The sequence below is a fragment of the Gymnogyps californianus genome, chromosome 2 (assembly GCF_018139145.2).
Source record: "Gymnogyps californianus isolate 813 chromosome 2, ASM1813914v2, whole genome shotgun sequence".
Taxonomy (NCBI): domain Eukaryota; kingdom Metazoa; phylum Chordata; class Aves; order Accipitriformes; family Cathartidae; genus Gymnogyps; species Gymnogyps californianus.
Genome location: NC_059472.1, coordinates 21,167,255 through 21,180,969, shown reverse-complemented (window position 1 = coordinate 21,180,969; position 13,715 = coordinate 21,167,255). Strand labels below are relative to the sequence as shown.

At 35.9% G+C, this 13,715-nt stretch overlaps 1 protein-coding gene across 2 annotated transcripts in view; it reads left to right on the top strand.

Annotated features, from left to right (window-relative positions):
• The window catches only part of ZFPM2 (zinc finger protein, FOG family member 2), a 317,408-nt gene that overhangs the window by 68,341 nt on the left and 235,352 nt on the right, over positions 1 to 13,715 (top strand). For both annotated transcript variants that reach the window (XM_050892753.1, XM_050892754.1), the window contains exon 3: positions 11,396 to 11,497. In XM_050892753.1, the coding sequence (XP_050748710.1) occupies positions 11,396 to 11,497 (102 nt within the window). The remainder of the gene's footprint in view (positions 1 to 11,395; positions 11,498 to 13,715) is intronic.

Genomic DNA, 13,715 nt, shown 5'->3' with positions numbered 1-13,715 from the left:
TCTGATGATGCTGTCCAGCCTGTATTAGCCTGGAACCTCTGTTGATGAAGATTTATTTATTTATTTATTTATTTTTTTTAGTGTCCAGATAGTGGGTATCTGGAATCAGAGTCCATATCAGATTAAGATTAATTCAGATTACATTCAGATCTAGAACATTTATTAGATAAGCACCAGTATTTAGGTAGTCTGAATAAGGAGAAGGTAGCCTGTCTCCTATGCAGAAGAGTGATAGATGGCTGAAAGCCTACTATGGAAGCTAGGAGATAGTACATACAGATTGAATTTTGTCTTTTATAGGTAGGAATAAGAGAATGAGGTGATGCTAACAGTGACAAGAGAAGAAGTGAGCTGAAGGCATGATGGGGCTAATAAAAGCAGGAGGGCAGATACAAGAAGGGGGTACAAACAGCAGAACAATACAAAAGCCAAGAAGTTGGAGGTGATGGGATGAAAAGCAAAGTACTAAATCAAGATCATTTGGGCTCTGAAGTAGTTTATCATTGGCTTTTTAGTCTCTGATTGCTGTCATCCTGCCTAGATACCCTCAGGAAAAATAAAAAATATTCTCATCTGTTACTTAGAAAGTTTGCCATACTCATATGGAGGTGACACTTCTTTCTCTATGTAAACAGCAAGGAGAATAGGAGCCTTGTCTACTTTGTAAGGGTGGGAACTGGCTAAACAAATTACAGTTCCCTGTGACCTTCTTAGCAGAAGTGTTCAGTGAGGGATTAACTTTCAAAGGAAAAGTTATCTTGAGCAATGAGAGAGATCACTTGAGATTAATACGTAGTTAAGTAGCTGTGTTCAGAGAAGGAAAGAGGCAAGAGAAGAAAATGGAGGAGGGACTATAGTCAAGAGAGAAAATGTGGGACTATTTCCAGAAGAAAGAGTCAAATGGAGGAATGTACATATCTGATAATTAGAGAAAGAAGACATACCCATTTCTTGCGGCCATGCTTACCAGGACAATTTTGTTGAATTCTCACGTTCTTTGCTTGTAGGATGGCTATTGTGCTTGTTCCTCGTGTTGTAGGCTTCCCATAGTTACTCCATCACAAGGCAGCATTGGCACCAGCCCTTAGTGGAAGGAGATTCAGTGGCCTTAACACTACTGGTGGCAGATTGGAAAGCAAATGGCTTCTGTTTCCCACTAACTGTGCTTCAGTTGGTGACATAGGAAGATATGGGGGATACATAAGGTGGGATGAAGACTAATTGTTTCATGATGCAATGCCTTTAGGATCTATAGCACAAACTGCTGTGTATGCCTGTAGCAATTCAGAGTGTTCATGCGTGGTTGCAGTTCCTGATACATTATCTTTATTTGTGGGGGAAGAGGGGGATGAGGGGAATCCAGTGCTGTCTGAAACTCATATACAGTTCTAAGTCAGCAAGAAGAGTACTCAGGGGATGTATGGGCTTCTGCATACTGAGTGTATACCCGCTGCTGTATTCTCGTATTCTGCTTGGGCAGGAGGGGATGAACTCAGAACCTGATCCAAGTTTTCTGCTCATGTGCAGTATTTTGTCACTAGCATGCCAGACCAGCTTAGGACTGGAATTTTTTATGTTAAACCATGTGACCTGATTGTGCAGCCAGGCTTGAGATTCAGGGCAACAGCTGCAGTGTGATTCTCCATATAAGAAAAAGCATATACAAAGCTAAGTTCTTCTGTGCATTAATCTTTTCCTTCATACTTCATGTGCAAAGCTATCATGCTACCATCTATAATACCCGCCAAACTCTTAACACCCTGAAAATGATTTCTGTGTGTCCCTTTTTCCTCTCGAGTATGATTTTGTGTGTGTATGCCTGTGTGCATCTGTGTAAATATTCTTTGCTTCTTTCATGTTAGGCATGTAATGACTAACAATATGCTTGCTATTTTGTGTTTCTAAATCAAAAAGTAGATTTATGCCTTTTTTCTTTCCTTTTTTTTTTTTTTAACCAGAAACCTTTTAATCAATAATGTTTCTTTCCTTTTCAGTAATGGATTTCATGACAAATTTCTACCTCTTTTACTATAGCAAGTGGAAGTAGGATCAGCATAAGGCAGCTATACCATAATCACTTTGAGCTCAATAAGGAGATCTTTACAGGCAACTTTGTTCTTATTTCTTAACGGGATTAAGCAGCTCAGCTCTTTAAATTCTTGCATATAACACTGACATTTCCAGGGTGTGTTTGGACCAGGGAGTTCAAAGAGAAGGAATAAAAAAGAAAAGCCAATATGACTTTGTTTTTTACCTTGCTGGAGGAGCTGTTTGTGCAAATCGCCTATAAGCTTATTGACCTGAATCTTTGACTCCTTGTTTTCTCTGGATTTGGCTGGAGTGTAGACACTGATAGAGCACTGATAGAGGTGATTGCACAGCCCTCGGCTTTGCTTGGCACCAGACACCCCCCACCCCCCCCCCACCCCCCCCACGCCTGACATTATCTTTCCCTGGCAATACTTCTGTTCTCCTGGAGCTCATATTCCTTTAATTTTTTTTAAATTTATTTTAATGCATTACATTTTCTTTATGTAGGCTTTCTGAGTAAATGAAGGACACGTTAATTCTTTTTGGTAAGCAGAGACAGGAGAGTGCATGTGTGTGTGATGATGTATTTTCATCACCTAGGATAACAAGAATCTGCATGAGAACTCACAGTGCTACTCCTTCCAAAAACACAGTAGTTACCTCTTACTGACTTGTGTGCATGTTTGTGAACCTGTGTTGGATTCCCTGTGTTGGATTCCTGTGTTCCCCAGAGTGAGGGTTCCCATACGTTTATCTGTATCCCATTCAACTGAAACAACTGGATCTTGGGCATCTTCCATACTTTTTGTCAGGTGCTGAATATGGACAAAGAAAGGAAGGGTCTTCTCTGATAATAGTCTTCGAAGGGTGCTAAGTCAGAATTAGGTTGGATCCTGGCAGGATGAAAGGAGACCTTTTTTTCTTCTGAACATCAGCATTTGCCTTGTGCTTTACCTCTCATGGTTTCTCTTTTTTTCCTGTTACTGGAGCTCAGAGGACCACCTGTTTTCTTGCTAGAAGAGAAAGGAGATATCTGAAAAGGTTGGAGTGATTTTTTTCACCATTCACTTGAGAGCACAGAAAGGTTTCCAGAATAACGAGTACGAGATTGTCTATCCTATACTCTTTTCTATTTACTGCTAACCCATATGTAAACCTCTCGGGCCATATTTTCAGTCCAACTGAAATTCACGTCGGTATTAACATCAACTTCAGTGGGATAAAAATTAGACCTAAGTTAGACAAGCAGACCCTTTTAATCAAGAAATTAAATACTTGGTCATCAAGCAGAAAACTGCATCTCAAAAAGAAACTAGCCAAGCTATGTTTCAAGAAGTAAGTTCATAGATCCAAATAGAAAACATGATTTTAACTGTACAGAATTATGAAGTGAGAGAAACACTTAAACAGCTTACTCAACCTTAAGCAGTTTATCAAAGCAACTCCAGCCTTTTCAGTCAGCACTTTTTTGGTTTTCTTGAGAACAATGAAGTTGTGAATTCTATCACAGCTATGAGGAAAGGGATTATTTGGTTACAACAAGTACTGTAATGTCCCCTTTCTAGAAAGTCACAAAACTTGAACTTGGATTGACTTAAATTTGAGCTCAAATGTGACAGAATATGAATTGCAAATTAATAAGGGTAATCATCTTTAAAATATGAAATGCACAAATGACGAATTTCACCACGTGTTCTTATTTCATGTGTACTATACATCTGTTACTGATTTTATTTATTATGAAGGTCCATTTTGCCTTTTTTTGTCTAATTTGGTGTTCTTGACACAAAAATTCTGAATACTTTTGAACAGTTCTGAGACATTCCTTGAAAAATTTTTGTCAACCCAGGTCCAAAAAGCTGAGTTGCTCACAGGCTGTTTACTATGTCAGTCAGCATAATATAATACATATATTAGCAGTAATTTAACTCTCAAAAGATCAGAAAAAATAAATGAAGCAAATGCCACATTTATGACATCGTTGGATAAATATTGATAAGAAATATTATTGCTGGATAGATTCTTGTGGGTAAGAGAAAAAGAAGCATTTATTTATGGCTACTAAGTCTTTTTCTTGGGTTTGACTCATAGAAGTCTAGAGTGTTTTGGAAACCAGGTATAATACAGCATGTATGTGGAAACGTACCTCCAACGAAAGGGAGTTGGCTGCTTTTGATATTGAAGCACCTGGAGTGTTGAGTATTTCAAATAAAAGCATCAAACTGTTTACAACAAGGTAAATTAAAATTTCACTTTCTAAGAACAGATATATATTGCTACTCACTATGTAGCAGTGTGTGGAAATCACATGAAACGGGATGTGTATATGATAATGATTTCAGCTGCACGTTATAAAATGAGATTTTTTGGTTGGATGAAGAATTCTCGTAAGAGACGTAGTATTTCTGCAGTGAGAAGGAACAGAATTGTTATTTAGTTAAGTCGAAGTATGAACGTGCGGAAGAGTCTTCAAACTTAGAGTTTGAAACTTGGTAGAGTGTCTCTGAAGTCATCTCTGTGTTCCGCTGCAGAGTGTTTTAGAATCTCATGAATTGTTGATTTCCACTGAAATAATTTTTGAAAATTATACTAAGCAACAGTCTTTGTTTGGGATGTCTAAATATCTTTAAAAATGTGCTTCTGCTGCTTTTCTAATCAAGTGCCTAGAGCTATGTAAGTTTGAACCCCAGCTTGGTACTTCAGTATGTCTAATAGAGTTCTTTTATTTGAAGTTTTAATGGGGAAAGATTGAAAAGATGCAAGAGTTTTTTCTTTTTTTCCTTTAAATCTATAGAAGCTTTTGGGTAACCAGTATATCTGAATGATACTGATTTGTAGTACTGGTGCCACAAGAGTTGCTCCCTAAAAATTAGGATAAACATAAAACTCACTAATAGAAGGAAAGTCTGGAATACAATTTAGAGAACGCTTTCAGTGTTCTGCAGGAAATACATTTGAATGAGTGATCCTTGTCTTGAAAGGACTTCAGAAGCAGACAGTGTGATAATGAGAACGTATCAAACATTTAGAGAAGGAGGAAGGCCAGACTCAGTCTAGATGAATTTGCTGCACAGAAGTGTCTTATCCCAGGAGAAAAGTGCCATAGCTGAAATGGTTAGAAATAATTGACACTTGTTTTTTGTGTGATGAATCACTGTGATGATCGCTGTGCTGAAATGTCATTGTGTCAAGATGTCATTTTGTGAAACGAAGTGGTGATTTTAGTATGAACCAAAATAGTTTTTGTACTGTTATTTTGGAGAGTTAACACCTTGCACACATGTAGGTACTCACCAACACATAGATATTCATAGACGCTTCCTAAAAGTTAGGTTAAGAGACAGTGCATTATTTCTGACATTTGCTGGATAAATAATTTTAAGAGTGCTTAGGGCAACTAGAAACATACAGTTATTTCAAATGAGATTTATCCCAGGAGAAATTATGATTGTTAATCAGCATGACAGAAAACAATAATTGCTTGCAAAGAAGCAAAGTATTGAGGTGGTTAATATAATCTGAAATAAAATGCAGTGGATTAACATGTACAAGTGCTGGTTTCTTTCAGGTACATTAGCAAATCAATCATCTGAGGGCCAGATTTTGCTCAAACTTAGAGTAGGGTGTCTCAGTTGACTTTGGTGGGCTTCACCGAAATTATTTCTGATATACATCAGATGAAGTGATAACAGAGTCTGGTAGTGATAGCACCAGATAGATCAACAGATCTCTCTCTTGCCACCCCCCCACCCCCCCCATTATTTACATGTATTTTATACCCAGAATATTTTGTATCTGCTGAAAACTTGCATTGCCGTTAAAATTCTTCTGCTTGTTAAATATATACATAGAATCCTTTAAAAAGAGGTAATCTACAAGAAGGACAGTTAAGTCCTGTTAGATGTCATTGGTATTCTTCAGAATAGAGTGTGCTGCCAAAAAGTAAGTTACATTGAATGAATTAAGTACATTGCATTTGTATTTTAAGTTGTATATGGTTTGTTTCAGTTACGTGAGTGTTGCTTCTGAGGAGAGGTTCCTGGTAATCATTCTTAGCTTACAGTGTGTTTCTTAGGATTCAAGAGCAAGATTATCAGTGTGTGTAAGCTGTATTACTGCTCATAGGCATTGTGATGAAGCAAATAACAAAGGACAATTTTTGAATGCTGGTTTATGTTTTCCGAAGCTCTGGCATCTAGTTCACATGTACAGTCTCAGAATCCTTCTTTGGTTGGATCTGGAACTACTGCTGCTATAGGTTGCGGCAGAAAGAAGGAGAGGGCCCCTTCCCCCGTGTCCTCAAGAAAACGTGCCCCCTCACGACCAGTTGCGCTGGCCTGTTAACGTACATAAGGTTATGTTCCTTGCCGGATTAAAGTCTACAGTGAGTGACTCCCCAAGTCTCTGCATCGCGTCTGTTTTCTCTTTTGGCAGTACAGAGTGCTACAGGCTTCGTAACAATTTATTTCTTAATTGATTTATTATAATTGAGAAGTGATGTTTCACTCTGAACAGCTGTATTAGGATGTTAACAGTTTAAGTTTACATTTATGCTGCCAGGAAGAATGAACACAAACTGAATTTCAAACTTTTAATGTTCTCTTACTCTAATAGAAGCTGCCGTGTGCTGTTTGTGACTGGTACAGTCCTTCACCCAAAGCTATTCTGTCTGATGATAAAACCATGAGTGTATGAAGCTTGCACATTTTTCATCTCTTTTATGACCTTATCTTTTGTGAGCGGCTTCTATGAAGGTATCCTAACTATAGGAAGCACCTGGCAAACATATATGATATCTATGCTGTGATAAGCACTTGTGAACAAGAAAGTAGATCTGTCAGTTCTGAACTGTTCATTGTTAAAAATACTTTGTTGATTTAGCTGATTGCAAAATACATTATGGAGTGACTAACAGCTGCTGTCACATTCCTAGTCAAGAAAGTTCAATAGTTACATTGTACGAGACTTTCTGTTAGAGCCTAATATTGATAGGAACAACATGGATTAAAACAGCAGGGTTGAGAAGAACTGCTAACCCATGTGCTTCTTTAAAATATTGCAGCTACTTGTGGTACAAGCTGATTAAGTACAAATTGGGAAGTCTTTAATTTGTTAAAAAGATTAAAGTGAAATTACTTGTTAATATTCAAGTCTCTCTTTTCCTACTTGTCAGTGTTGTCAGAGATGCTAGAGTTCTCCCTCTCATGTTTCTGGTAGTATGTCTCTTTTACAGTCTTCAGATTCCCTGACCAACTGTATCACCTTGAATTACAGTGGTTTAGCGTGTTCACTTGCATCTACTGGATAAACACTAGGATATTAAAAACCACATTAAAACACATTGAGCTGTTTTTGAAGAGCAACAGTAACAGTTAATGCTGGTAAGAAATAGTAAGGTCAAGACGAAAATTCTACTCATATTACAGTATTGAAGTTGTTTGAGTAAGACTTTTTTTTTTTCTCTTAGTTAAGCAGTATTTTGTGTATTCAGCACTTCAGTGTAAGGCAGAGATTTGTTTCACCTAACTTTAGCTGGCTAAAGATAGGTTCCTAGTCTAAGCTGTGTGTTTCAGAGGATGATTCATTTCAACTATCTCAGGCACCAAGAGGGGTCTCGTATCTCAGGCATCCTCGAATAGGATGAGTCACTGTGGAGGTTTCTCTCTTCCCTGTCTACAGGAGCGCCTACATAAGTAGTCTGGACTAGCTTAACTTTCAGACATTTAAGGTTAGAGGAGATGAATTCTGCCCAAAATATATCTTTAAAACCAAGTATCGAGAAATAGCTGAAAGTCCAGTAGGCTTAATTGACTCATGACTAAACAGAAGCAGATTTTGCTTCATTTTAGAGCGTTTATCATTGCTAGTACTTCTATACCACTCTTTGGTGTTGATGGTAAAAAGTTATTTCTCCTTTAACTTAAATACAAAATGTAATTGAGCAGCAAAGTGAAGAAACAAGCATGAGAAAAAAACAGAACAATGGGATTAGAAAGGAATCAGCAGGTTAGTAGCAAAGTGAGTGGTATATATAAGGCAAAAAGCACTTGATTTTACTTGGAAGAAAGAAAAAAATAATGTCCTGGATCCAATTAAATGTCTACACCTGTAAATTGAAGAAAAATGTAATCAGTTTTAAAATAAATATAAAAAAATAGTCTTACTGAGACTGGAAAATAGTCAGTGAATGAACAAAAGGACTAAACAATGGAAAGAAAATAAATTCTGTAAGGAATATAAACTCCTTTGTGCTAAACAAATGTTAGCTGCTAAGGTAGCGTTAAGTAAGGGGAAAGAAAAGAAAAAAGCTTGAGATGTGTTTTGTTATCAGCTCTTGTGCTAAGCCTCCTTTTGGCTTCTTAAAGTTGCAGTGTCTCCAGCACCAAATGGATTCACTTGGTTGTCCATTTTCATCTGACCTTGATGCTCAGCTGAGCCTGGGATAGACTTGCTTCACTGATGGGTTCTGAAGCCCACAGTAATGTACCATTGTTGGTTTCACAAGCAGATTGCTTCAGCATGGAAGGAGAGTACTGTGGGGGAACAGGAGAAATCAGTGTTGTGATATTTCAGGTGTGTAATGCATGGACTTGGTAGTTGGTGAATAATAGAAAATATCAATGAAAATAATTAAAAATACTCCTAGATGCAAACCAAAGTTTTCCTTAATGTAAATGCTACACGTTTTGTTCTACTCTATTTGCACAGGACATGCATTAATTCCTGAAAACTTGATTATGAAAAACACGTAACATCATACTTCATGAAACACTGAAAAAGCAAGTTAATGAAAAGTTAAGCCATCTGCTAACATACATTTTCAGATCTTTCCTCATCTCCCAAATACTTAATTAGTGTGCTGTAGGTTGTATACCTTAGCTGTAATTCTGTCCTTCTTTTGCCCTTCAGCCCAATCTTTTCACATAAGTTTCTCCTCCTCTTTCAATTCTAACAGTTTTGTTTGTTTGATATTCTGGTTGGTTGCATTGATTGAAAGAATGCTCGAATTTGCATGCTAACACCAGGTTTGCATATATTATAACCTGGAAAAACTTTTATATTTTGGAGCTAAAATTTTCCATGCTTGGGCTCTATTTAAAACAATTATTATTTCTGAATTTTGTTGTTGTTGTTGTTCTGATTTAGTCCATAGAGATCTATTGTTTACAGTGGAAGAAAAACATTTTCTTTATTATAAAAATTCCATGCAAAGAACATTTTAAGAGCTTTCTATGGTGATTGTACAGCTTGAGTTAGAAACTCATAATCAGAATTGCCCTTGCTGTGAAGTGCTTTCCAACATTTTGGAGAAAACTGGAGTTGATCTTGCCAGGTTTGAACCTTGGATAATTGTCCTTTGTGTGTCTCCAATAAAGAGCAATTTGTTGCAGCTGTAAGTACCTATGAAGATAGAAATATGAAGGTAAAAATATCTGATAGGTTCTTCAGTCCACCCAAAAAAAGCAGAGCTCTGTTTGGTTACTACAAAGTAACTATACAAATACTAATTCAAAATAGGGTAGTTGGTTAAAAACAAATAATTGCTAAAACTACTTATAAGAAACTTGATAGCTTTTTCGGCATGTGAGTATTTAGGACTGTCTTCTGAAACGTAACTTCAGATTGAACTGAAGCATGTGAACTTCAAATGCCTGGGTAAAATTATACAGTGTGTTTAACAGAAAAATTATACTAGACATTCATGTTGTCTTGTAGCTTTAAGTGCCTATGAATACACTGGACTATATTTTTAGTACTACGAATACACTGAACTATATTTTTGTTATCGAAGTCTGGAGTGAATATAGTATTGTGTGTGTTTGAGAAGTAGTTTACCAGGCTCTTATACTTAGGATTTGAAAAACTGTTTGTTTTGTGAATGCAAGGAAGAATGTGTTATTACAAGACGTCACACGTGCACATGAAGTTAATACTTTATAGTGTTTGTGTATAATCATGTACTTGAAAACTCTGGGTCACAATCTTATCTGGTATAAATATAGCTCCAGTGGTAACGTATGGCGATCTGGCATGGTTTGTTGTAATCCTATTTCTTTACCTATGTTGCTAATAAAAGCTTTTCTTATCATGAGTGGGGAAAAAATTACAAGTTACTGCTTAATTGCTGTGCTTTTTGCTCCTTCTTGCTCTCCTATTGTCAAATCAACAGTCTGATTTTCAGATTCTAAAATACACAGCATTTGTTTTTTAGTGCTGCCACTTTTCTGTGGGACACAGTTTTTTAAAAAGTTTGCTTCAAGATTGCTAAAAAAATTTAAGCCATAATTCAGTCCTATTTGACTGATGTAGTTATTTGTGTAGATTTTTTTTTTTTCCCCATTTTTCAGAGTGTCTTCCTATGCAAGAGTTTCTTGGATTGATTAGTAGTTAAGAAAAAAATAATCTACAAATGCAATAAAGTACTGGCCTGGTTAAGCCCTTGGAAGTGTCATTTAACACATTACTGTGGGCAGACTATTTTGTGTTAATACCTGAAACCCTCACCTTCAGTGTAATTTTTTGTAGTGGTTATTTCCAAGTATTTTTGCATGGAGCTTGCCTAGAATCTTTGTTTAATTGAAATAACTGCACTTCCAACAAGGAGTTCTTAAAATAAAAATTATATGGTCATCTCTAAAAACTTAACCTTAAATTTTCCATGTGTCCTGTACACAACATTGTAGTGGATAGTTACTGAAGGCAGACAGACGTTCTCAGGTACTTCTAGATGGTGAAAATTCTAAAACTCATCAGAAAAGTTGCATTTCTTTAGATAAAGCTTGATAAAGAGAAAATTATCATAGGGACTTGCTGGTAGATTATGACTTTTAAGGGCAAATTCCTTAAATGCTGAAATGCCACGGTAGCTCTCTACTAGTTGCCTGAAAAGCCAGAATGTTTAGTGGACCATATTTTTGTACACTGTCATTAATCTGCAATGCATAAGAAACAGTTAGGTGTAATGCAAGAAAACACATAACTGAAAGCGTATGTTCCTGGGGAGTAACAAGCTGACTTCTTTCTCTCATTTGTGCATACAAACTTAATAACTTTTTGTGCGTTGGTTTACAGAATTAGGTGCAAGTTATGCTTAAAAAACAGAATCACATGGAGTATACACTGATTTCCAAGATTGTCTCTCCACAGAACTGGAAGGATTGGATACTCAGGGCTTGTTTGAATCACTGGGAAGTCACAGATGTTTACATGTCTAATAATATTTTTTCTTCATTTTCTCTCTGTTTATAGACATGCATATGTTTTCACTTACGCATGTAAGCAGTTGTTTGGATATTGTAGGAGCTCTGCCTAAAATGCACTATTGAAATAAGTGAATACTGTATTTCTTTGATTGTTTTTTCAGGTAATGAAGAAGGCATCCAGGAGGCAGCAGAATCTGATGGCGATGCAAGGTCAGAGAAACCAGGGCAGCTTGCTGTGGAGACTGAAGATTGGGATGGGCCAGGTAGGAAAAAAACAGCTGAAGGCCAAGAGAAATTTCTTAAACTAGATTCCAATGTTTTTTAATACTATTATTTTAGTAGATATATTATGCTTTGTATTGATTTTTAATGGACTATTTCTTTTATGATCCTTTGGAGTTCAGGATATTGATGGATAAGTACTAAGATAAAGTTCCTGAGTAAAAATGGTTTTGGCTATACCATTTTGTAAATTGTTCAACATAAAATGTCTTACGTACCTACTTGATATAAAGCAAAATGTTGTTGCTGCTTAGAATTTTAGGATTAAAATTTATCAGTAAGTTCTCAGTTCCATGGTTGTATTAAGGTAGAAGCTTTTCTGCTCTGTTTTCTGAGGCCAGAAGACCAACCAAACACCTGTGTCTCTCCTCAAGCTTTGTGCCTACATTTAGCAACATGTTGAGCTTAACAAATAGGTATGGTATCTACTGACATTTTCAAGGACTTTACCTGTTTTAGCCTGATAGAAATCATTTAGCCCACCTGGTCATTGATTTCATTTGAAAGAGAAACTCTTACATTGCAGTCAATGACGTGTTAGAACTTCACATTAAAACAGTAATTCATGGTAACATTTTCTATTATGCACAGTGAAGATGGTGCAAGTGTAACATTGCTAAGCTATAAGATGTGATGGTAACATGAGCATACTTTCCAAGTATCTGTTCAATATAAATGTGTAAAGCCTCTGTTGTACCATAAAAGTACCTAAGGCAAAGGGGTAAATTGTATTTCTCAATTAGGCAATTCTGCAGTTGTTTTCATGGGTATGGACTCTGGAATGAGCCTTAAAGATCCATTATATTGACTATATTTTAATAGTGCTGTTGGAAAACGTGCATCTGAAGCCAAACATACTCTAAGAATAGCTGTTTCTCTTACGGAAATTTTCTCTAAAAAGGATGAGCACATCAGAAAAGAGTTCCAGAAGCGTTCTATCAGTAATTTATAATGCAATAATAATATTTCATTAGAAAAATTCCTATATTTCAATCACATTTTCATCCTTGCTTGAATTTGCAAATTACTGTATGCTCTTCATGAAGAGAGCTAATGGTAATTTTCTGAAACCAGTAGCTGGAAAATATAATGCAAACAAATATGAAGACATAGTATATCTAATTATTATGATGTAATTTAAAATGTTTTTAATGATAATACACAAATAAGTTAATATTCTATATAAAGCACTATGGCATTATATGAAAACAAGATTTAGTATTATAATACACTACAGTACATTTAAAATAATACAAAAGACATCTTTGGATGTAGCAGAATGGCCTTTTCCAGCTTCATAGTAGACTTAAAGGCTGTCAGTGATTAACATATGACTTGTTTTTAATTTCATTATAAATAAATTCTGTCTGAAATCGGTAATTTTTTGTTGCCTTTTTTTAGTGTATTTCAGCATATCTGAACGTGCATTTTGTGGGGTGTTACTGCTTTTTATATGAGCTATCTTATACAAAAGTTTCAGAGATATCTTTTATGATAGTATAGAGTAAAAGGAGTATTTTTTATTTTATTGGGAAAAAAATTTCAGTTAAACAGTAAGATGTGTGTATTTCTTGTAATACTTATTGTTAGCTTTGACATGGGATAAGATGGAAATCAAAGCTGAATGTGGGAAAATTCCTTTTGACTTCAGAAAACTGATGACCAGCAACATAAAACAAGCAGGTCTATTTTATTTAAATATTGGTTCTTTACAAGGGTATGTTATGTATGAAGAAAGGAATGGATACATACCACATGCCACACTCTCCATCATGCATGCTTTCAGAAATGAATTTGGTTATTTATTGATACGGAAAAAGAAACAACAGAAGATTATTTTCGACCATGCAATACAAAGATAACTTCTTTCAGATCTTTGAAAAAAACCAAAGCATGAAATATTTTTCTTACTTAGGAACATATTTTAGCACAGCACAAACAGAACCTTTAAAAAATTTTCTTCAACAACTTTACCAACTCCTAGTAGAGGTGCTACCTCAAAGAGCAGATGACCATACATTCTGTGTTACCTGATCTGTCTCTGGTCTCCTCACTGAGATGGAGCTCTTTTGGAATCCAACAATGACTGTGTTCTGCATGATACAAGTTGCTGTCAACTGATAATGGGAACTGTGACAACTCAAGGATTGATATAAATAGTAGAGCTGTTTTGTTATTTTAATATTTTTTTTTTCTTTT